The sequence below is a fragment of the Henckelia pumila genome, chromosome 4 (genome assembly GCF_033568475.1).
Source record: "Henckelia pumila isolate YLH828 chromosome 4, ASM3356847v2, whole genome shotgun sequence".
Lineage (NCBI taxonomy): Eukaryota > Viridiplantae > Streptophyta > Magnoliopsida > Lamiales > Gesneriaceae > Henckelia > Henckelia pumila.
This window is the reverse complement of record NC_133123.1, coordinates 1,608,383-1,630,067: the sequence shown is the minus strand read 5'-3', so window position 1 is coordinate 1,630,067 and position 21,685 is coordinate 1,608,383. Positions and strand designations below refer to the sequence as shown.

At 34.2% G+C, this 21,685-nt stretch overlaps 2 protein-coding genes across 6 annotated transcripts; both read right to left on the bottom strand.

Annotated features, from left to right (window-relative positions):
• Positions 1-1,357: 1,357 nt before the first annotated feature.
• Positions 1,358-6,613, bottom strand: LOC140860040 (homeobox-leucine zipper protein PROTODERMAL FACTOR 2-like). 5 transcript variants are annotated; one of them, XM_073262789.1, is made up of 13 exons: positions 6,246-6,613; positions 5,719-5,899; positions 4,876-5,143; positions 4,653-4,770; positions 4,349-4,537; positions 3,808-4,245; positions 3,617-3,718; positions 3,291-3,491; positions 3,023-3,197; positions 2,560-2,831; positions 2,287-2,382; positions 1,822-2,200; positions 1,358-1,731 (listed from the first exon to the last, which is right to left on the bottom strand). In XM_073262789.1, exons 3-12 carry the CDS (start codon positions 5,094-5,096, stop codon positions 1,835-1,837), a joined length of 2,178 nt encoding a protein of 725 aa, XP_073118890.1. In that variant the 5' UTR covers positions 5,097-5,143; positions 5,719-5,899; positions 6,246-6,613; the 3' UTR covers positions 1,358-1,731; positions 1,822-1,834. The 5 variants fall into 5 exon arrangements, with proteins under 5 accessions (XP_073118890.1, XP_073118894.1, XP_073118891.1 ...); XM_073262793.1 differs by having other exon boundaries at positions 2,560-2,816; XM_073262790.1 differs by having other exon boundaries at positions 4,876-5,138.
• Positions 6,614-16,631: 10,018 nt separating this feature from the next.
• LOC140865256 (uncharacterized) lies at positions 16,632-19,334 on the bottom strand. The gene is made up of 5 exons (XM_073269827.1): positions 18,841-19,334; positions 18,276-18,442; positions 18,067-18,164; positions 17,879-17,963; positions 16,632-17,093 (listed from the first exon to the last, which is right to left on the bottom strand). The coding sequence occupies exons 2-5, from the start codon at positions 18,334-18,336 to the stop codon at positions 16,894-16,896; spliced, it is 444 nt and encodes a 147-aa protein (XP_073125928.1). The 5' UTR covers positions 18,337-18,442; positions 18,841-19,334; the 3' UTR covers positions 16,632-16,893.
• Between the last annotated feature and the right edge of the window lie 2,351 nt (positions 19,335-21,685).

Here is a 21,685-nt window from a genome sequence, read left to right as displayed (position 1 = left end):
TTTGCAAAATATTTTGGATTTTTTTAAAATTACATGAATCTAAACTATGGTGGATCTCGTGTAACAAAGACGTGGAAACAATCCATATATTATCACTTGTACATAATCATTGTTGTTTTTTTTTAAGAATATATACACTTAGCTTGACGTGTTTTTTAAAGATTAATTAAGCACGAAAATAAAGCGCCATTGATGTCATGACAATGGTAATAATTAGTAAGTTTCATCAACAGTATATGAACATTATTAATTAAGCCTTTAATTTTCTTACCTGATTCTTGTCTCGAGTCGAGATTCTTCTACACCAGCAATAGTAGATGCGATGAGTGACCCCAAAAAGATAAAGCAATTAGCTCATGAGTTTGGTGTCTCTGAATACGATCGATGTCTGTACTTGAGGAAACCACACTGTATATGTCCGAATCCGTGTTTACTATGGCACTTCCTTTTATGTTCAAAATTCATTTCTTACATTAATTCCCAGAACCAACCCCCCACCGTGGGTCGTAGTACTATTTCCATATGTCATGTGCATGGTATATATGACCAAACAATGATGCCAGCTCCATAATTTTGAGATAGTGGTACCACAAATCTATCATTTTGAATATCCAATGCTCGGTGCAAGCTATATAAAAGATAATTAGTATCATATATATATATATATATATATATATATAATTATCTTATTCAAATATATTAACTTATCATTCTTATATTATACATCTTATGTCATCTCATTCACGAGTCAGAATCATGGTGCATAAGTATTTATTAGTATTTTGATGGATGATTTCTTGACTTCTTCCTCCTAACTTGGTCTACATCTCTTATAGTAGTTATACTACTCCCATTGGCACGTTCAATCATATATGACACGTTGTTGAGTGGTTGTTATACCATAAAGCACCATCGGACCGCGGCCATCGACCATTGGAAACACCGGCCCACGTACACAAGTCGAAGTTCCTGTGAACTTCCGACGAAATCCGGCAGCCCTTATGGAGGAGCATGGATAAACATTTTGGTGAACTTCCGATAGGTTTAAGGCCAGCTAACTAGCTCTGTGAGCTCTATATATAGACCCTTGGGGTGCTATTTATTGATGCATTCTAATATCGAGTGTTTTCAAGTTCAACTATATATCTCTCATTTACTATTCCAGCTGACTCCTTTTTTCTCAATGCAATTCAGTTTAGGTAGCTCAATATATATAATCAGAGTATTGTAATTTGATCCAAACGTTCATTTGCTGCGAAACTCGAAATACGAAAAAAAAAATTGTTTTAACTCATGATCAAGATCAAGACAAAACATCAGAAATAATGAGAATACAAATGCAACTGAAATCACTGCATGTTCGTTAGGAAGAGCCAATATTTCATGGTTCCATGGCGTTCCTACTAAGTAGGCTTTCTATCAAATGCCTAGAGAATATATTAGTTCTGACACAGAAACATGGTACACACTACACATGTAAAATTGTAAATAACAAACTGTAGTTTACTACATGATTTAATTTCCAGAGGGCAGAGTCAATACCCGAACCAATTACCCTCGCCGAGCGGTATAAATCTAGCTACCTGGTTTCTCATTAATCTTAGATTTAAGATATGAATAAAAAAAAGCACCGCACTGCGAGGATTAAAGCAAGGTGCGTTCTTGACTTCTTCCCTTTTTTTCATGCCCGCAAACAAATCGTTCATCGCCGTTAGTCCATCTCAACCGTCCCTGCAACGTACAAGACAAAGAAAGCCGATGTTAGATTCTGATATATAACTCATTATTACTTCAGTCTGCTTATCAACTGGGAAAACTTACCACAAGATTCTGGTCATGTGGCATCACATTGTACAGCGCCTTTGATCCTTTCAACGGTGCACTTAATAAGGCTATTAACAGTAGCCACCGAGCCTAGGGAAAGTTTTGCTGTAGGAACAGAATCGACTAATATCTGAAAGGCAACAGTCAGTAAAGATCCACCGGATCCAACCTCAGGAGTTTCTCTCGTCGAATTATTTGGTCCATCAGGAAGTATAGCAAAACCAGATGGTAGAAGAGCTACATAGTCCGGATCGCCCCCGCTTAAGACAACATTCATAGCCACAATATCGACTGGAGCATAGATGACATAAGATCCTGTTGAGTCGGTGCAGCTCTCTTGTAGTATGAGCATATTGCATTGGCTTGAATTTGCACTCTACAGTAAGAATGGTTTTATGGTCCATGATATAAAATTATATTAGGGGCAAACATAAAGATGATTGTCAAATTTATTGAACTCACATTGACGCGTAGTAAAGAGACCGAGTTTCCTGGATGACGGCCATTTGCTATATGCGCCATTTCTTGAACAAGGCCGCCGTTGGAGAGAATATCCCACTTTAATATCATAGAAAGAAATCAAAATGATTTAGCAATAACCATAAATGGAAAAGGCAATACTACACAGAGTGAATACTGTTACACTGACAGTTGTTGAATTCTTGGACTTGACAATCTACAACCATCTTAAATATTCACCCCATCATTATATGAAAACAATATATATTATTGTACCTCACTTCTTGAATTCTCATCACGTAGAAAATTGAATACTCTTTTTGGCGGAACTGGGAGCCAAAATGAAGTGGCAGCACTAAGCACAATACCAGGAGGTCTGCCTGGATCATCCATGCTTTTTCTAGTCATGACTCGAACATCGTCTGCACCACTTCCAGATAAAGTTGTCCAAGTGTGCGCAGTCGAAGCACCAACACCTGTGCAGAAGCTCATCACCATTCTCTCGGCCAGCTTCAACATACTCTTTCTACCTTCTGGAGAAGAAATCACTGAAACAAGTACACAATACTACTAAAAATTTGAAAAGCTACAGATTCAAAACACCTAGTGCAGAATCCTCTTAAAAAGAGGCCAACTAAATAGTCAGATTGTATAGTTTTTGGGGGGAAAAAGGACCGAATTTCTAAATGTCGTAAGAGAGAACTGATCATTATACATCAGGGAATAAATTTATACATACCACCAATATCTCCTGCTGAAATATTATTAGCCATAACACTTGCCAGTCGTTCACATTGTCGGTCAAGTGTTGCAACCCAACGTCGGGCACCAAATGCAAGCCCAGAATTGACAAATGGTTTGTAGATGTTGTGAACCGTTCTATCATCCACTTCGACATGTTCGATCCATGTAACCTAGCAAATAGAAAATAGGGCGCGTCTGAGAAGATGAACACTATTGTATTATCAACCCATATTGAAATTTAAAATGGCCAGGATTACTCATACCTTTGAGTAACCATTCGGTAATTCTTGAATCAAACAACCAGATGGCCTCCTTCTGCATCTTGGTAAGGAAGTGGGTTGTAAATTATCCAAAGAAACATCAACAACAGCCCAAATTCCATCGGCATGGTGTTTGCAATATCTCGCAAAGTAGCTTTCGCGAGTTGGGACCAATGGAGATGGGACTTGGAACTCAGCAGACATCTGATATTAAACAAAACAGTATCATAGGAATAGACTAACTGACAAACTATTATGATATCTTTAAAGTAAAAACAAGTTCATTATAATTTAACTAACAAATTAGTATAACCAATATCTAGACATACCACTTGTAAAGCTCCATTATAGTTTCCAGCCACACCAGTGGATAAAACTTCCAAAGTCATCGCTCTAGATACGATGCTTGAAAACAAACTAGCCCATTGATTCTGTAATAAATATCAAACGTAACATGAAACATTTTACACAGGAGCAAAAACATTGTCATTTGACGTTGCACCCATGCAAGAGAGCATACCGAATCCATTAGAATCTCCACGAGATTGGCATGATTCATGATCACAACAGTTGACTCACGAGATGCTTCGGATTTCCATCCCAAAGGCTTCGGACCAATCCCACGTGGGAATGTCCGCACATACTCATCCTCATTCAATGTCTCTGCAGAATTACCAATGCTAGGAATCCATAAGGGCTCTCCAACTTGTGCCATTCTTTTCAATTCTTCCATTGCTGCAACGGAAAGCTCGATAATCATAGGCTTGTCCGCATCCGTAGGGCCAGATACTGTCCTCAGAAGATCAGGAGCTCCATAAATCTCTCCAGCCATGCCTGCCTGGGGGCCGAAATTCCCCACTCCTAGATCAAGTGAACGAGATGCTCCCGGAGAAAGATGTGGATATGAGAGCATTGGTTTTCCGACGTATTTTGCAGCGATACTGGATATTCTATCGATCTAGAAACATATGCATATAATTCACATAGGTTCAGAATGCTATATCTCAAAGTAAATTCTTGAGAAATGGAATAAACGAGTCATGTTCTTCAATTTTATATACCTCTTCTCTTAAGCGAGCATTTTCAATCCTCAGATGCTGCTCATCAAAAGACATCTCACCTATGGCGGCTGGGCCTCCGCAGTTTGGACAGCTAGCATTGCTGATAGCTTCCTTATACCGTATGTTCTCAGCACGAAGCTTCTCATTTTCAGTTCTCAGCTGCGTATTATCATGGCGTTCGTGTTGAGCCTGTAATATCTTTCACTCACAACTTCAGAACTTTCATAAAAGAGAAACAAAAGGCTAAAAGGCATCGGTCTGACATACCAGAAAAGTGGAAAAATGATCGATAAATACACTTCACCTTCATTTGAGTACGCTTGTTCTGAAACCAAAATTTAACTTGCAATGGCTCCAAATTCAATCGACGGCCAAGCTCCTTCCTCTGTTTATCGTCAGGGTGAGGGCATTCCTTAAAAAATCTGTCAAAACATGAGTAAATTAATGGATCGATATCGTGAAGAGAAAATGACCCTTTACAACATATCAGTGAATGGTAAATCACAATAGAACGTCATTGAGCGTACGATTCCATATCCTGGATTTGAAGTTGTGTATGGCGATGATATTGCTTCTTCTTGGGACGTTGATTTGGATCTTGGTCATCGCCAGAGGGGGCTTCCAGAATTTCCGTCCCCGATTCTCTTTCATATTCATCATCCCTTAAAAGATCCTCTTCGTTTTCCGGCGGCTTATGTCCCATATCCAGCAAGTGAAGGTGGCTATCAAACATGTTTGGCTGAAACATCTTAAATAAAATGGTAATGGAGTCTGCCAAGAGCTAAAGTCTCTAATCTGACATAAAATTACAGTTAAATCAGGAGATATCTTTCTATCAGAAAAATAAAAAGTAACAACACAATAAAATCTGAAGATATCTTCAAGCAATTAATGATGATATCAAGCCAACAGATCTCTTTCTTTATTCACCACAAGAAACATATGTACTTAAAAACAGCCATTTACAAATGAATCAGACAAGGGCCAGGCCGGGGTTTAACAATACATATACAAGACACTTCTCAAACGATTTCTAAATCTAAAAACATAAATTTGGTCACGCTCCTAGGAATAATTTTGTAAGTTCATACTGAATAATTTTGTGTGGGATCATGAATCAGATCTTTAAAAACATCTACAGTAAAACCTAAAGAAACTAATGGCCGACTCTTGAAAGAAAACCGTACTCCATTAAAACATGACATGGGATGGTTGAATTTGCATTTTTTTAAAAAAAACCATATCTTATTTGTACTTTATAACTTGTCGAGAAGGAGACCCGCAGGTCCTTATTTAATTCAAACGTACAACATTGCAACAATAATTATAATAATAATAATACTTATTTCAGAAAAAATAACTAGACCGACCTTACAAAATACTCCGTCGAATCATGCAGATGATCCTCTGAGCTGCCGGGAAATTCAATTCTTTACCAAGAAACCCTAGAAAGATCGGAGCTTTATTGCTTTGCAATGCGGGTTCAGCTTTATATATGGATGAATTTCAAAAGCCAGTACGATGAGCTTAAATAGATTCTTCCGGCAGTGCCTGAGCCCAGAAAAAAACAAATGAAATGGTCACATGAAAGTTGAAACAACAATGGACTTGTGGCTTTTATATAGTCTCCGGTTTCCAAGGAAGACTTTTACATAATCTTCTGTGTCTTAACGTGCCAAATAGAATACAAACAAAGAAAAAAAAGGGTAAACCAGGAGTTGACAGCGTGAAACCGCCTTTTGACACCAGCTATATATAAGTATAACTCCCACGAGATACACGGAGGGATACTAGAAAACAAAAGCACACCCCATAAAAAAAAAAAAAAAAACTTATCGATCTCGGAACTTGATGCATGCGAAATGGTGGGAAAAAAGAAAAAGAAAAAAAAACTCACAGTTTTCGTAAACCACCCCATTCAAGAATTAGGGTTAACCAGAAGAACGAAGGTTGAGATCTGGTTTCTAAGGCCGAAACACCATTAATAATAATTTCTTTGTTTTCCCTGCAGGAATGTGTATAAAGGGATTGTTTTTTTGCTGAGGTTTACTGCAGATGGCACCTTTCTTGTGAATAGAATTTAAGACGAGCAGTGGGGACTGAGGTTTGAAAATTAAACCCAAAAAAAAAAAAAAAAGGAGAGGCGGATATATGAAAATCAAGAAAGAGGGAGAAGGTGAAAGGCGAACAGGTGTGGAGAAGATGTGGTAGCGGAGGAGTTATTGCAGAGCGTGTAGAGATGATGCCATAGCATTAATGGCTGTGTGTGTGTGTGACTGTGTGTGGGGAATTATATTAGCCCACTGTTTATATATTTATATATATACATATAGACACATGGTTCTTAAATCTTAGAGGTTGGTATCCCATGTTTAAATTTGCTACATAAAAATTAATCATTGCATGATACTTTATAAAAACATATGATTTCTTTTTAATTTTGACTTTTTTTATAAAAAAAAGTTTGGATTCTGATATTAATTTTGAGTAATAGTATTTATTATTACAGTGGCAAATATGTGGATGTAATTGGATTTTATAACAAAGAAAGGTTGATTTCTAAAATCGTAATCAGATTTCATATTTTTTGTATATTTTTTATACACAAAAATTCTTGTGAGACTGTTTTATTGATTAATTTTGTGAGATTATTTTCTTGTACCAAATATTATTGGGGGATAGGATATATATGTGTGTATTTGAGAGTGGATTCAAAGCATCAGGAGCAATTGTTTCTATTAGTGAACTGCATTCAATGTATGATACGATTGTCATTCCCCCCTTTTCTTTTTTCCTTCTTCTTCTAATGATATCTATAAGCATTAATACACATAGCCTCCTTAACCATTCATAATCTGATCCCTAGTACACAAGCAATAAATTTTCAGTCACGAGTAATTTGATATTGCAAATGTTATTTCGCTAACAAAATTATTTATGTGGCATGTGGTTGATATAATATGTGTGCAGGTATATATACCTCTTTTATAAGCATAATTTTACAAATTGAAATCGAATTAAGTGTATAAATCGAAATCGAAACATATAAAAAAAATGTGATTTGGTTTATGCTACACCGAAATTATTTCTACCTTTGCCCTGATTTTTTACATCTTTCTCTAGATTTTAAGATAAGAATGCATTCGATAAGAAAAATTTAAGACAACATTGCTATGATTTTTTCGATTTCGGTAATTTGGTTTCGGATTGGTTTTGCGGTGCACTACACCCTTGATCAAGTTTTGTAATCTATATTCGAATTTAAAAGTTCTTTATTTATGTTTTAAAAAAAAAAGAATTAGAGATATCCATAATTGTTCGTTTTAGTTGTATGTATACTCAAATTGATACGATTACTTGAAGCAAGAAGATAAACACATATTGAGAAGGGAAAAAAATTAAAAAAATGAAATATTGGATTTGTAAGTTTATATATTATGATAATTTTTTGTTTCTGTTTTTAGTTTCTGCTCATTACAAAATTATTATTTTTTAATTTGAGAAATGAATATATATTTTCTGCTAATTCGCAAGATAAAATAATAATAAAAATTTATATCGGGTAAACATTCAAAAGTAGCTAGATTTTTTTGTATATGAAATGATTGGAATAATGGATATTGATGCTTTAGTTATTTTCTTCATTTTTAACATCGTTTCATCATCTTTGAAAAATTCCATCCCGTGACAATTTTTGTTTTAAAGAAAAAAATTGATAATCTCTGAAATAATAAGACAAGTGAACATCGTCATAATTAAGGTAGGACCTGTATTTTTTTCTGTACACATAAATATTACGTTGCATGAGCTAAGACCTTGTCTTAATGTTTCACATTAATTAGGAATTGATGTCATGAGCAATCGAGCATCATTACTCTTGGTTCTTGCTAATTCGGTCATTTGGGTCTAAAGTCGCTTTCGACAAATTTATAATCTAATTAATTTGCAAATTTCATCAAGCCAAAAAAAAATTAAATAAAATCGTCCAATAATTGAATTGTTGCATTTAATTAATTATTGTTATGAAAAAGTAAAAATATATGGTAAAAAGTAAATATTTTAAAACTCAAAATATATCAAACTCTACATTTTATAATAGTATTTTTCATCACAAATATAGATCTACATTTGAGATTAGTTCAAAAATTAATACATCGTTATCTACATCATCACACACTAATTTTCCACATTTTACAACTCAATATTCAACATTCAACATTCAATATTCAATATTCAATATAATAATAATATATTTTTCAACACTCCCCCTTGTGATGATGATCGCGATATGATGACTGTCTTCATTTCGTGTTTTATACTGCCTCGTTAAAAACCTTACTAGGAAAAATCCAGTGGGATAAAAACCATAGTAAGGAAAAAAGAGTGCAGCCACGTAAACTCGCCCTCATGTTAACATGAGTGATTCTTGACATATTCCGTAGATTGCACATCTCAATGTTGTATATATGCTTTCTGAATATCGTCGTGGGAAGTGCCTTTGTGAAGAGATCTGATGAGTTCTCACTTGATTGAATGTAACATATATCAATATCTTTATTCTTCTCAAGCTCTTGAGTGTAGGCAAAAAATTTTGGGGGATATGTTTGGTTCTGTCACTTTTGATGTATCTTTCTTTCATTTGAGCAATACATGCAGCATTATCTTCATATAGTGTCACAGGATTCTTGTCTACTGTCAATCCACACGATATTTGAATATGTTTGGTCGTTGACTTTAACCATACACATTCACAACTTGCTTCATGTAATGCAATAATCTCGGCGTGATTTGATGAAGTTGTTACGAGTGTTTGTTTCTGTGAGCGCCAAAAAATTGCGGTGCCTCCACGAGTAAATACATATCCGGTTTGGGAACGTGCCTTATGTGGATCAGATAAATATCCAGCATCAGCATAACCAATGATACTTTGATTGGTGTATTTTGAGTACAAAAGTCCCAAATCTGTCGTTCCTCGTAGATAACGGAATATATGTTTAATTCCGTTCCAGTGCCTCTTTGTTGTATATGAACTGAATCTTGCCAATAAATTTACAGCAAAAAATATATCAGGTCTAGTGCAATTTGCAAGATACATAAGGGCACCAATGACACTTAGATATGGTACTTCTGGATCAAGAATAACTTCATCATCTTCACATGGACGGAATGGATCCTTTTCTATGTTTAATGATCTTACAACCATTGGAGTACTTAATGGATTTGATTTATCCATATTAAAACGTTTAAGGATCTTTTCTGTATAATTTGTCTGGTGAACAAAAATTCCACATTCTTTTTGTTCGATTTGCAAACCCAGACAATACTTGGTTTTTCCAAGATCCTTCATTTCGAATTCTTCCTTTAAGTACATCATAACTTCTTGAATTTCTTTATTCGTTCCAATGATGTTTAAATCATCAACATATACAACAATAATTACACATCCGTGTGTTGTTTTCTTGATGAAAACACAAGGGCATATTGGATCATTTACATATCCTTTTTTCATCAAGTGCTCACTTAGCCGATTATACCACATTCGGCCGAATTGTTTTAGCCCATATAATGATCTTTGCAATTTTACAAAATAAAATTCTCTGGTTTTTGAACTTTGTGCTTCAGGCATCTTAAATCCTTCAGGAATTTTCATGTATATATCACTATCAAGTGATCCGTATAAGTAAGCTGTAACAACATCCATAAGCCATATTTCCAAATTTTCAGACACTGCCAAACTAATCAAATATCGAAACATAATTGCATCCATAACAGGATAATACGTTTCTTCATAATCAATTCCAGGCCTTTGAGAAAAACCTTGTGCAACAAGTCTAGCTTTATATCTGACTATTTTATTTTTCTCATTTCGCTTTCGAATAAAAACCTATTTGTATTCAACAGGTTTTACACCTTCAGGTGTGAGGACTATAGGTCCAAAAACATTACGTTTATTCAATGAATCCAATTCAACCTGGATGACATCTTTCCATTTGGCCCAATCATGACGAGTTTTACATTCACCAAAAGATTTTGGTTCATGATCCTCATTTTCATTTATCATGTCACAAGCCACATTATAAGAAAATATCTCATCAATATCTTCTATGTCTTTTCGGTTCCATATTTTTCCAGTATTAATATAATTGATAGAGATTTCACGATTCTCGTCAGTTTGTGGTTCTAACAGAACATTTTCATCATCAGGTGTTTCTTCTGAAACACCATTTTCTATTTTATGATCATCGTGTTTTTCTATGCCTTTTCTTTTCCGAGGATTTTTATCCTTGGAACCGACTGGCCTTCCACGCTTCAAGCGTTTTATGGCATCATGAGTGTCTTCAATTTGTTTCTTTGGAATTTCAATTCGAGCATGGGCATTTACAGCATGTATATATGATTTTGTTACCCCTTTTGTGTCTGCAAATGCATCTGGCATTTGATTTGAAATTTTTTGCAAGTGCACAATTTGCTGTACATCTTTCTCACATTGTTTGGTCCTTGGATCCAAATGTAACAATGATGGTACATACCATGTGATTTTTTTTTCGATGTGTTTCTTTTCTCCCCCTAACATTGGGAAGATTTCTTCATTAAAATGACAATCAGCAAAGCGTGTTGTAAACACATCGCCTGTCTGAGGCTCAAGATATCGAATGATTGATGGACTATCATAATCGATATAAATGCCGATTTTTCTTTGAGAACCCATTTTTTATCGTTGAGGTGGTGCAATAGGCACATACACCATACATCCAAAAATTTTCAAATGAGAAATATTAGGTTCTTTACCAAATGTAAGCTGCAATGGGGAGAATTTATGATATGCACTTGGTCTGATGCGAATTTATGATAGGCACGTTTAATCAATGATTCAGCTAATCCATTCTGTGTATGAACATGAGCAACAGGATGTTTAACAGTAATTTCCATTGACATACAATAGTCATTGAAAGTTTGAGAAGTAAATTCTTCAGCATTATCAAGTCTTATTTTTTTGATTGTATAATCGGGAAATTGATTCCGCAATTTTATTATTTGAGCCATTAATCTTGCAAATGCCATATTTCGAGTTGACAATAAGCATACATGTGACCATATGCTAGAGGCATCGATCAATACCATATAATATCGAAATGGTCCACATGGTGGATGAATTGGCCCACAAATATCACCCTGAACGCGTTCAAGAAATATGGGTGATTCTGTTTGGATTTTAGCTGGCGATGGTCTTATAATAAGTTTTCCAAGAGAACATGCTTTACATTGAAACTTATTATTCTGAAAGATCTTCTGGTCTTTCAATGGATGACCATGCGTATTTTCAATAATTCTTCGCATCATTATTGAACCAGGATGTCCCAATCGATCATGTCAATTTGTTAATATTGAAGAACTATTAATCACCATATTTGATTCGATTGGACTTATATGTGTATAATGCAATCCAGTAGGAAGCATTGATAATTTTTCAACCACATATTTCTTTCCTGATTTATATGTGGTAAGACACATATATTTCTCATTTCCATCAGTTATCGTCTCAGTATCATATCCATGAGAATATATGTCATTAAAACTCAACAAATTTTTTTTCGATTATGGTGAATATAAAGCATCATTTATCAAAAATTTTGTACCATTTGGTAACAAAAATTGTGCTTTACCACAACCTTCAATCAAGTCTACAGGACCTGATATTGTATTCACCATTGTTTTTGTTGGTTTTATTTCCAAGAAATATCTTTCATCTCGCAGAATAGTGTGCGTTGTACCACTATCCGGTATGCAAATTTTCATGATATTATTTCCATGTTTCTCATAGCATTTTTCATATCAAACTTCACAAAAATGCAATAAAAAAAAATTAAGTACAATACAAATGCAAAATATAACATGCTTTATAATACAAGAATGCATGAAAAATATATACAAATTTATTACAATCTAGTCCCACCAATCTTTTAATCAATGTCTTCGAAATCATTCAAAAAATCTGCAGCATTGAAACTAGTTGAACCAATTAAATGGTCACTATCTTCAACAAAATTGGTCTCTTTTCCTTTTCCCTTTGTCGATTCTTTATAGAGCTTACATAGGTGCTCAGGGGTTCGACAAATATGTGACCAATGTCCTGGAGTACCACATTTATAACAAACACTCTCAGATCTTTTTGAGTGATTTTCATTTTCACTCGTATTTTCATATTGCCTTTTTGGTGGGTGGTTCGTGACGTTCTTTTGAGATGAGTTATTAAAATAACTATCTCGATTATTTTCATATCCACGGCCACGACCATGACCGCGATAATTTTTACGTCCACGCCCACTTCCTCGACCTCGTCCACGACCAAAATCTGGTCTATGCTTTTGATTTTGGTTTTCATTTTTCATTACGACATTTGCTTTAGGAAATGCCGTTGATCCAGTGGGTCGGGATTGATGATTTTTTATTAACAATTCGTTGTTCTTTTCCGCCACAAGAAGACATGCAATGAGTTCAGAATATCTCGTAAAACCACGCACTCTATACTGTTGCTGTAGAGTTATATTTGATGCGTGAAAAGTGGAAAATGTTTTTTCAAGCATTTCCATCTCTGTGACTTCAAGTCCACAGAATTTTAATTGCGAGATTATTCGATACATCGCAAAATTATAATCACTGACTTTTTTAAAGTCTTGGAATCTCAACGTATTCCATTCATCACGGGCGGTCGGAAGTATCACTTCCCTTATATGCTCAAATCTTTCTTTCAACCATTTCCATTAAATCATTGGGTCTTTTTCTGTGAGATACTCACATTTCAACCCTTCATCAAGATGTCGGCGTAAGAAAATCATTGCCTTTGCTTTATCTTTTGAGGTTGATATATTAATTTTTTTGATGGTATCACTTAGACCCAATGACTCAAGATGCATCTCTACATCGAGATTCCATGACATATAATTCTTTCCAGTGATATCGAGCGCAACGAATTCAATCTTTGTCAAATTTGACATGGTGGTACTAAAAAAATAACAATGCATTTTATTAGTTAATTTTCATTAATATGACAATACAAAATAATGGAAGAACGAAGATTACAAGTGTGTGTACAAATAGAGAAAAAGTAAGTGGTGAAAAATCGCTGGTGAGTACAAAACTCGTGAGCATGATGATCATAATCGTTATGAAAAATAGCCTTAGAAATGCCATCATCTTCATCTTCGAAAAATCGAGGAGAAATTATTTTGAGAGAAAGAGTGAATTTGCTGTGATTGAAAATGAGTTTGAGTGAATATATTTATAGGGCAAAAATTAGCCGTTTGTTACCGTTGGGGTAAGAAAAAATCAAGTATGTGTTGAATAAAAATTCGTGATAATCGTGTGATGCATATAATAATAATCATAATTAAATATACGCAATAAAATATATATCATATCACGTTATTATAAGGTCAGTGTCCTAGACAACCTTTTATATAATAACATGAAATTATATATTGATATAGTTAGTATATATACATAATAAATATATATCATATCACGTTATTGTTTAAAAACCTTAGAGACTTTTTTACTTGTCGTATCCCTTACTGGGAGTGTGAGATGTCGTCTTAACATCCTCCCATGATTATAACAAGTTTTTAAAAAACTAAATTTTTTTTCATTTCTGATAATAACATGATATTATATATTAATATATACACAATAAAAATATATAAACAGTAAAATAAAAATTCTTACTTGTTGAATATTTTTGACTTCTTCTTGTATTTTGGAGCGTCGGAAATTATAGAGAACCTTCGAGCGATCGTGCTGATAACGTGTTGTGAAAAAGTAAAAATATATGGTAAAAAGTAAATACTCCAAAACTCAAAATATATCAAACTCTACACTTTATAATATTTTTCTCTCAACTCAATTGTATTTTTCATCACAAATATAGATCCACATTTGATATTAGTCCAAAAATTAATACATCATTATCTACATCATCACACACTAATTTTCCACATTTTACAACTCAATATTCAACATTCAATATTCAACATTCAACATAATAATAATAATAATAATAATAATAATAATAATAATAATATATTTTTCAACAATTATCATTATTTCACTCCCCACGTAATTCTGTCATTCGTTTCACCGGCCTTACATGCCTCTGCAATTTTTTATACAATTTCTTTCATATTTTTCGTTCTCATCATGATATCATATAATTTTTTATTATAATTCACTAATTTGTAATTTTTTTTCCTATTTTATTGCGTGGCACAAGTTAACTACACTTTTTTGTCACATTCTTATATTTTTTTATCACGTCATTATTTTCTAACATCCCATAAACGTGCCTGCAGTCGATATCCTGTAGAAGTTGTGCTGTAACATGTCTGATCCTGAACCAAAACCATTAATTTTTAATGTATATATATACTTGGCTCTGTGTAATTAGATGCTAAGATCGACATTGTATTCTCCCTTAAATATGAATTTTCAGAAGTAAGCAAGCAGCACAGCTATTCGAGTCCCAGGCGCCCTGTTTTACCCATGGAGTAGTTAATTATCATATTATAAATTTGTCGTCACTAAAAGAATCATGCATGCAAGAAAGCTAAGAAGCTTGAACTTGGAGGATATAGCCTAGCATCTGCGCTTGGAAGTTGCATGGGAAGTGCACATTCCTTCCTCACCATTTAAAAACAGCTTGGAAGGAATTCCATCGCCATCGACAATCTCGATGTCGCGTATTCGGTTCTTAGTAAACGTCAGTACTGATTGCTGCTTACCAGTTATCCTGGGAAGTGGGATCCTTCACAGGATCTGACCGATTCGTCTCCTTGATCAGGTAGTTTGAACCTGGCAACTGGCAAGCCTGTCAAGAAAATGGCGGTGTTCAAATCTTCAAGCAATGTTCCATTAAAAGAATAAGCCCTTTTGAAAACCTATGCCTGATTTCTTCAGCAATTTGGTAAATTTCCAACATCTTTGTCATTTTCTTGTCTTGGGAAGATCACCGATGATGGGCTTCTTCTCACAGCTCATAACTTTAGAAGAATCAAAATCTTGATAGTACTGTCCTGCAGCACCATAGATGTAGTCCAGATTGTCCTACTTACGGGTATATGCCCCCGTCATCGAGTATATGAACTCCCCTGTCATCCACCCCATGTTAATTTCCAGTGATCTATAGCCGCCTCAAAGGATTTTGGTTGTCAATTGTCACCTGAGCAAGATAATTATTACCATAGGCTTGCAATACATCATAAGATATCGACCTTTTTGACGTGGTAAGTACTTGTTTGACGGGTTTTGATCTTGAACTTCGGATACCTCACACAGCAAACTAGCATAGTTGTTGCTGTTGAGTTACAGAAACAGGTTTAGAAGACAAAAAGCAAGCAAAGAATGCAAATATCTGAAAGGGATCGATTCAGTTTTTACTGCGAGATTTCGGTGCAGGACATTTGTAGCCATCGTGTTTACAAGCTTGATAGTACGTGGCATTGGATTTCCCGGCGGCCTAATCTCAAATTGAGATCCGGTTAAGTAGATCTGAGTCTGAATTTGGCTCAAATCTCCTGCTGTTTGGATCGAATTTTTCAAATCTGTCTGCGGATAACCGGAAAGTGTAGTCCCATTCCCCACAGGAGCAGGGAGTTAATCCATCTCCATCTTCAAGATGCCCGCATTCAGTATCGTTGCCATCGACTTGAAGGCCCAAGGTTGCGCACTCGCATTCTCTTGTTCGATAGATGAAAGTGTATGTGAGAAGATCCCGTTGCAACTATTTTGTTCTGGAGGCGGCTTCTTGTCATCATCATAATCTTGAGCTCTGATGGCATATATCAGAAAAAGATTCAAGAAATTGTAAAAGATTACCAATCTCAAGACCATTTTAAAGATGAATTTTCTCGTACAACATTGGACTATAGTAGTTGATTCATCTGAGTTTTGGTGCTTCAGAAACTGTGAGCGTTACCTGTATGAAACTGGAATACATGATCTTAACAGAAAAAAAGAAAGTAATTATGTTTCATTTTATTTGTCAAAAAGCTAGAGATCCAAAACTGAGATTTGGGAAGAAAGATTTGGATTCAGTGAAGGAATTAGTCACGTGAAATCTCCTCCTCTACTTCAGCTAAACATTCGGCCAAAGGCCTGTCTTTCTGTTAGCGAGAAAATTACTGTAGATCCCATGAAAAAGTTCACTCACAGATCTCATAATTCTGCATCATGTTTCTGTTGCTGGAACCTTCGTAGAATATTCAATTTGAACAAAAGTAAAAGAACATCGTTAACAAAACAAACAATTGCATCTAGCATTCATCGCATCATTCAAATACAGTAAGTTACACCAGCTAACTTCGACTCTTTACACCGAGTGGAAAAAGAAGACAAAAGGAAGAAAGAAATATTCAGCTTCCCAAATCACTGTCACATTTGAACCTTAGATACAACTCTTTTGCATTATATCTCCAGCCCCTCTGATCCCTCGCAGCTGCCGCTATAAAGAGGACTTTCGAGAACTTGAAGGGGCATTTGAATTCATACTTCTACTAGGCCACTTCAATGTTAGCTGGTTGTGAGCTGCCTTCGACAAATTTGGATTTCGATTTTGCTACACGTGATGACCTTGATGACAAAGACGAATTAGACTTAGGGGAGGAAGTTGACTTAGATTTCTTCCTTTTCTGCTTTTTCTTTATACCAGAAACATTCATGTCGGATCCTGATTGTTGCATGGATTCTCCATAATCTGTTCATGAAAAAGAGAAACAAAATTATGAATAAGAAGCCGCTAAGATCCTTCATCACCTCAAAACCTCTAATAAAGCAACATGATGAAAACATAAATGAGAGGAAAAAAAATGCCAGATATTCACAGTTATATTCATTAATGAATTAGCAATAGGTTTCAATCCAGTGACTAATATATCAAACTGTAATGTTGCCAAAGAATTCTTGAGACAATAAGGAAATTAAACATATAGTTGCCTCTCAGAGCAAAGCCGATGGTTGCCGAAGTAATGATGCATTGATTCGATAATATGTTTAAATCTACATGCCCTGTGATTACAAATTCCCTGTGATCCATGAAACCACCAGTTCATGGAGCAGCTGCAAGCCTACCAGTGGACAGCAACCAAAGATTGCATCCTACCATTAACTCAAATGTTGCAACAAACAAGTCCATATTTCCCCCTGACACGTGCCTAGTAATCTTATTTACGATACCTCTCTGACAAATCATTAGAAAAATAAAACAATATTTAGGGCATACTTATCATTTTCAGGCAAAAAATATATTTTCTGAAAATACATAGCATGTGATATTACAATCATTGAGCGAACCATCCTATCTTGAATTCCTTTACCGGTCACTGTCTATATGTGGTTCTAAACATTCAGTTGGAAGTTGTATAGGGTTAAGCATTGCTATGAAGTATGATCAACAGTGAATCTAAAAAAAAATTAATAATAAGAAAATGAAACTTCAATTTGGAGGAAAAACCAAAATTGGATTGAGATGCAAGAACCAACCATGGGACGACCACGGAGAAAGTGCAGAACCTGAATTACCGATCGATGTTGCTGTGAAATCAGCTGTTGTCCTAAATTCGTTCATCTACATTAACAGAAAACAAGAACAGATTCATTAAGTGGTTAAAGAGAATTAAAGGACATTTTGTTACCAAATTAAATTAAAAACTGGTACAAAATAAACATACCCAACTTGGTGCACTTCCGGAAGGGCCATCCCAACCAATGTGTGCCACATGCTTAACATCTGTCGGAGACCCAATCTCCATTTCACGCTCCTTTACAACTACAAAATTCAAGAATTTGATTTAGCCCCAAAAATCAACACAACATTTCAAACCATAAAGGAAATCGTCCATGCAGAAAATCTGCCAAAATATAAGAAAAGGGCAATTACCAAAGATTTGAGACAGAGTATATTTGAATCCTTTATAGATCCCTTTCATTTTTGTTCCCATTGCAGAAACTGTACGGGACTAAATCAATTCCAGCAACCCTTTTCTAGGATATATGAAGCACAATGCGGAAGAAAGCACCAGCAAATCGTAAAAGGTGTCACTTTGCCTATCACAAGAGCAAAGGCATTATCATAGGGCTAATATCACTCATTAAACAAATCTATGTCATTACATTCTGAAAAGGTGAAAAAGAAACGAATTTCGGCATCAAATAAGGTGCATGGGTGATTTACTTTCTGAATTAAAAGCCCATCTCACAAGAAAAGCATCTAAACAACCATAGGTCATGTAATTATACAATAAACGAAATCAAAGATAACAAATGCGCATGAAATTGAACAAAATACAATCTTTTTGGCATATACATTAGCAAAGAGCGATTAATGCGCATGAAATTACACAAATTTAATCCATTCGACACCTGCATTTGCAACAGAAGCAACAAGACCTTTTCCGAGCGTACAGAGTGAAAGAAAGGAAAAGGGAAAAAGGGCATATACGTACCTTTACAGTGAAGAACCTATATTAATTACACAGAGAGAATGGAGATTCAAAAGAGAAACTTCATCTCCAGCCCCCCTACCTCAAACCCCCACATATCTTCGAACGCTGTAGGCTTCCACGTGTTACAATGAGCAGACATGCAGACCAAATCGGATCTATGGTTCTTCAGCAACGGTATGAAGAAGCAAGAATCCAACCACGAACATCAAAAAGAATATGTGGGCTCAACTTTGAAAAGAAAAATAGAAAAACCTTTGGATGGTTGAAGATTTCGAGTAATTAAAGTGGTTTGGCCATTTTCACGGGTGCAATTCAACGGAGAAGGCCATTTGGGGATGGCTTCGGGAATGTGTCTGCGACGAAGGAGAAAGAACAGGAGAAAGATTGAATGATTGGGAGCGAGAAAAAAAGATGGACAGCCAAGAAAATCTCGGAGACGAAGGTGTAGCTGATTTGAAGGACAAGATATTCACAAAAATTCAGTAGCTCTTAAAAAATTGTGCTAAGGTTCCGTTTGTGGCTTGTTACTTTACGAGTGAGAAATTTGTATATCGAATTTTATAATATAAAAATTTATTTATCAAAATTTTAATATGTATTAAATACAAAATCTCAAGATATTATTATTGTATAATTACATTATATTTATTGTATCTTTAGCTTTATTTTTATGTACATAATATTTGTTATACCATTAGCCTTATTCTTATTTCATGTATAATTTATTCAAACACAAAACTCTTACAAAACGATTTCATATATTAATTTTGCGAGAAAAATATCTTATTTGATCTGCCATATAAAAATATTACATTTTCATTGTAGATATAAATCAGATTGACTAGTCTCAAAGACCTCTTATTCAAAATGTTAATTCATTTATTTTAAAAAAAAGTCACTTTGTATGTAACATGTGAAAGTGATAATTTGTTTTTTTTTTTTTTCATGTTATATTTGGGTATAATGATGTTAATTTGCGAAAATGATTTAAAATGTCTATGTTTTTCAGGAACTTGAAATATCTTGCGTTTGTTAATTTAATTTTTTTTTTTAAAATGCAAAGGAGGTTATTGTATATCAACGAATTTCCAGAGTACCCAAATAAAAAAAAAAAAAAAAAAAAAAAGGGATGTGCGCGTAGAATTTTATTGTCCTATCCATAGAGGTCATTCTTGTAGAACAAACAAGACCTAAAACATGCTCCACAGCCCACAAGAAATGGACAAATAATTTTTAAAATATACTCGTATATAATCGAAACGAAATATTTGTGGATCATTAATTCTTTTGTGAAGATAATGCTCGAAAAATGAGGTCCTTTTCTGCTCGTGCTGTCATTGGAAATTATCGGTTATTTTACATGTTATATATATATATATATCTAATAATAGTATGTACTAGCATGTAAAACAATTATATAATCTTTTGAGAAAATATAAATTTTTATTAGCTAGAATGATCTGATCTTTGTGGAGATCCATTTTGTTTTGGCAGAATCTTTGCGTCAATGCAAGTTGGCGATTTTGTTTAGGACTATGCAATTGGAGATTTTAACAATTATAGTACCATTCGATTTGTTCGCGCACACAGCATTAATTTTAATTTTATATTATTACAAATTATTTTTCGAATATTGCCAGTTGTGCAATTTTTTCCAAACTTGCTACCACGTTTTAGTGAATGATCGCTATGTTGTGGGTTTCCATTTAATTCGTGCATTTTTCTTGGGAATGCCTTTTTATATAATTTTAGCTGTTTTGAAATTTTATTATGTGACATCATAGCATGCAGTTGCTAATTAAATTCGATTTATCAATGGAGACAACAATATATAAATTCATGCGAAATCATAAAATATATATTTATTTATACAATTTTCACCACTCCATTTTACTGAGAAACATATCAACCACAGTTGAGGCGAAATATGTCGTTTTGCACAAAGTAGCTTCCTAGTCCTGTGGGGATCAGCTGAAACATATGCAATTCATATTGTTGAACATCTTTATTTACTAAAAACGAAACATTATTATATATATATATATTAAAATAAATAAAAACGACAAGTTCGAAGTTTCTATGTCCGCGTGAATAACAAATCATGGCATATATTATTATCATATTATTTTTATAGTGACATCTGAATTATTTTTGAAGCATTCTGCTGAGAAGAAGAACCTTTGGGTATATTGCAGATGTTTTTGGTACATTATAAGAACTATACTGTTTGAAAACCTACATTTTTTAAATTAGGTTAGGAGATGTAAAATAGGGGTGGAATAGAGTCGGGACCCGTCCCGTAAACCCCCTACCCAACTCTCTTCCCGAAAAGAATCGGAAATTTTTTTTCCTCCCGATCTCGTACTCGAAACATTTCGGGACCCGACTATTCGGGATCCCGTCGAGTAGGGAGAGAAAATCCCGAATTTTTTTTCATATTCAAGATTTCGTTCAAAAATAAAAAAAATTGTGTTAATTTTATTAAATATACTATTTACAAACTTATATTTATAAATAAAATTAAATATTCAACTTAAAACATATAATATTAAAATATTTTGGATAATGTTTCAAAGTTTTGTTAAGAGAAAAAATGTATCGGATAATTATTAATAAAATGTTCTGATACAATTACTAAATAATTTTTGGTAAATAGATTGTCAAATTAATCTTTTGAGTCTTGTTCTACATATTTGTTCTAATTAGATAATTATAAATATGAATTAATTAAATTATTAATTTAATTTTTTAAAAAATTACAAAAAAATAAAATGGCATTTTGTGATTTTACAATTTGATGGTTCAAACAATAAAAATTATATGAATTAAGTTCACAATTAAGTGT

Coding starts and splice junctions, on each gene's coding strand:
- LOC140860040 (XM_073262789.1), bottom strand. CDS start 5,096: ATGTTTCAGCCAAACATGTTTGATAGCCACCTTCACTTGCTGGATATG. Junction 4,246..4,348: donor ATGCTCGCTTAAGAGAAGAG/GTATATAAAATT, acceptor ATATGTTTCTAG/ATCGATAGAATATCCAGTAT. Junction 2,201..2,286: donor TCTCTTTACTACGCGTCAAT/GTGAGTTCAATA, acceptor TTCTTACTGTAG/AGTGCAAATTCAAGCCAATG.
- LOC140865256 (XM_073269827.1), bottom strand. CDS start 18,336: ATGGGAACAAAAATGAAAGGGATCTATAAAGGATTCAAATATACTCTG. Junction 17,964..18,066: donor CCGGAAGTGCACCAAGTTGG/GTATGTTTATTT, acceptor CTGTTAATGTAG/ATGAACGAATTTAGGACAAC. Junction 17,094..17,878: donor TTCTCCGTGGTCGTCCCATG/GTTGGTTCTTGC, acceptor TTTCATGAACAG/ATTATGGAGAATCCATGCAA.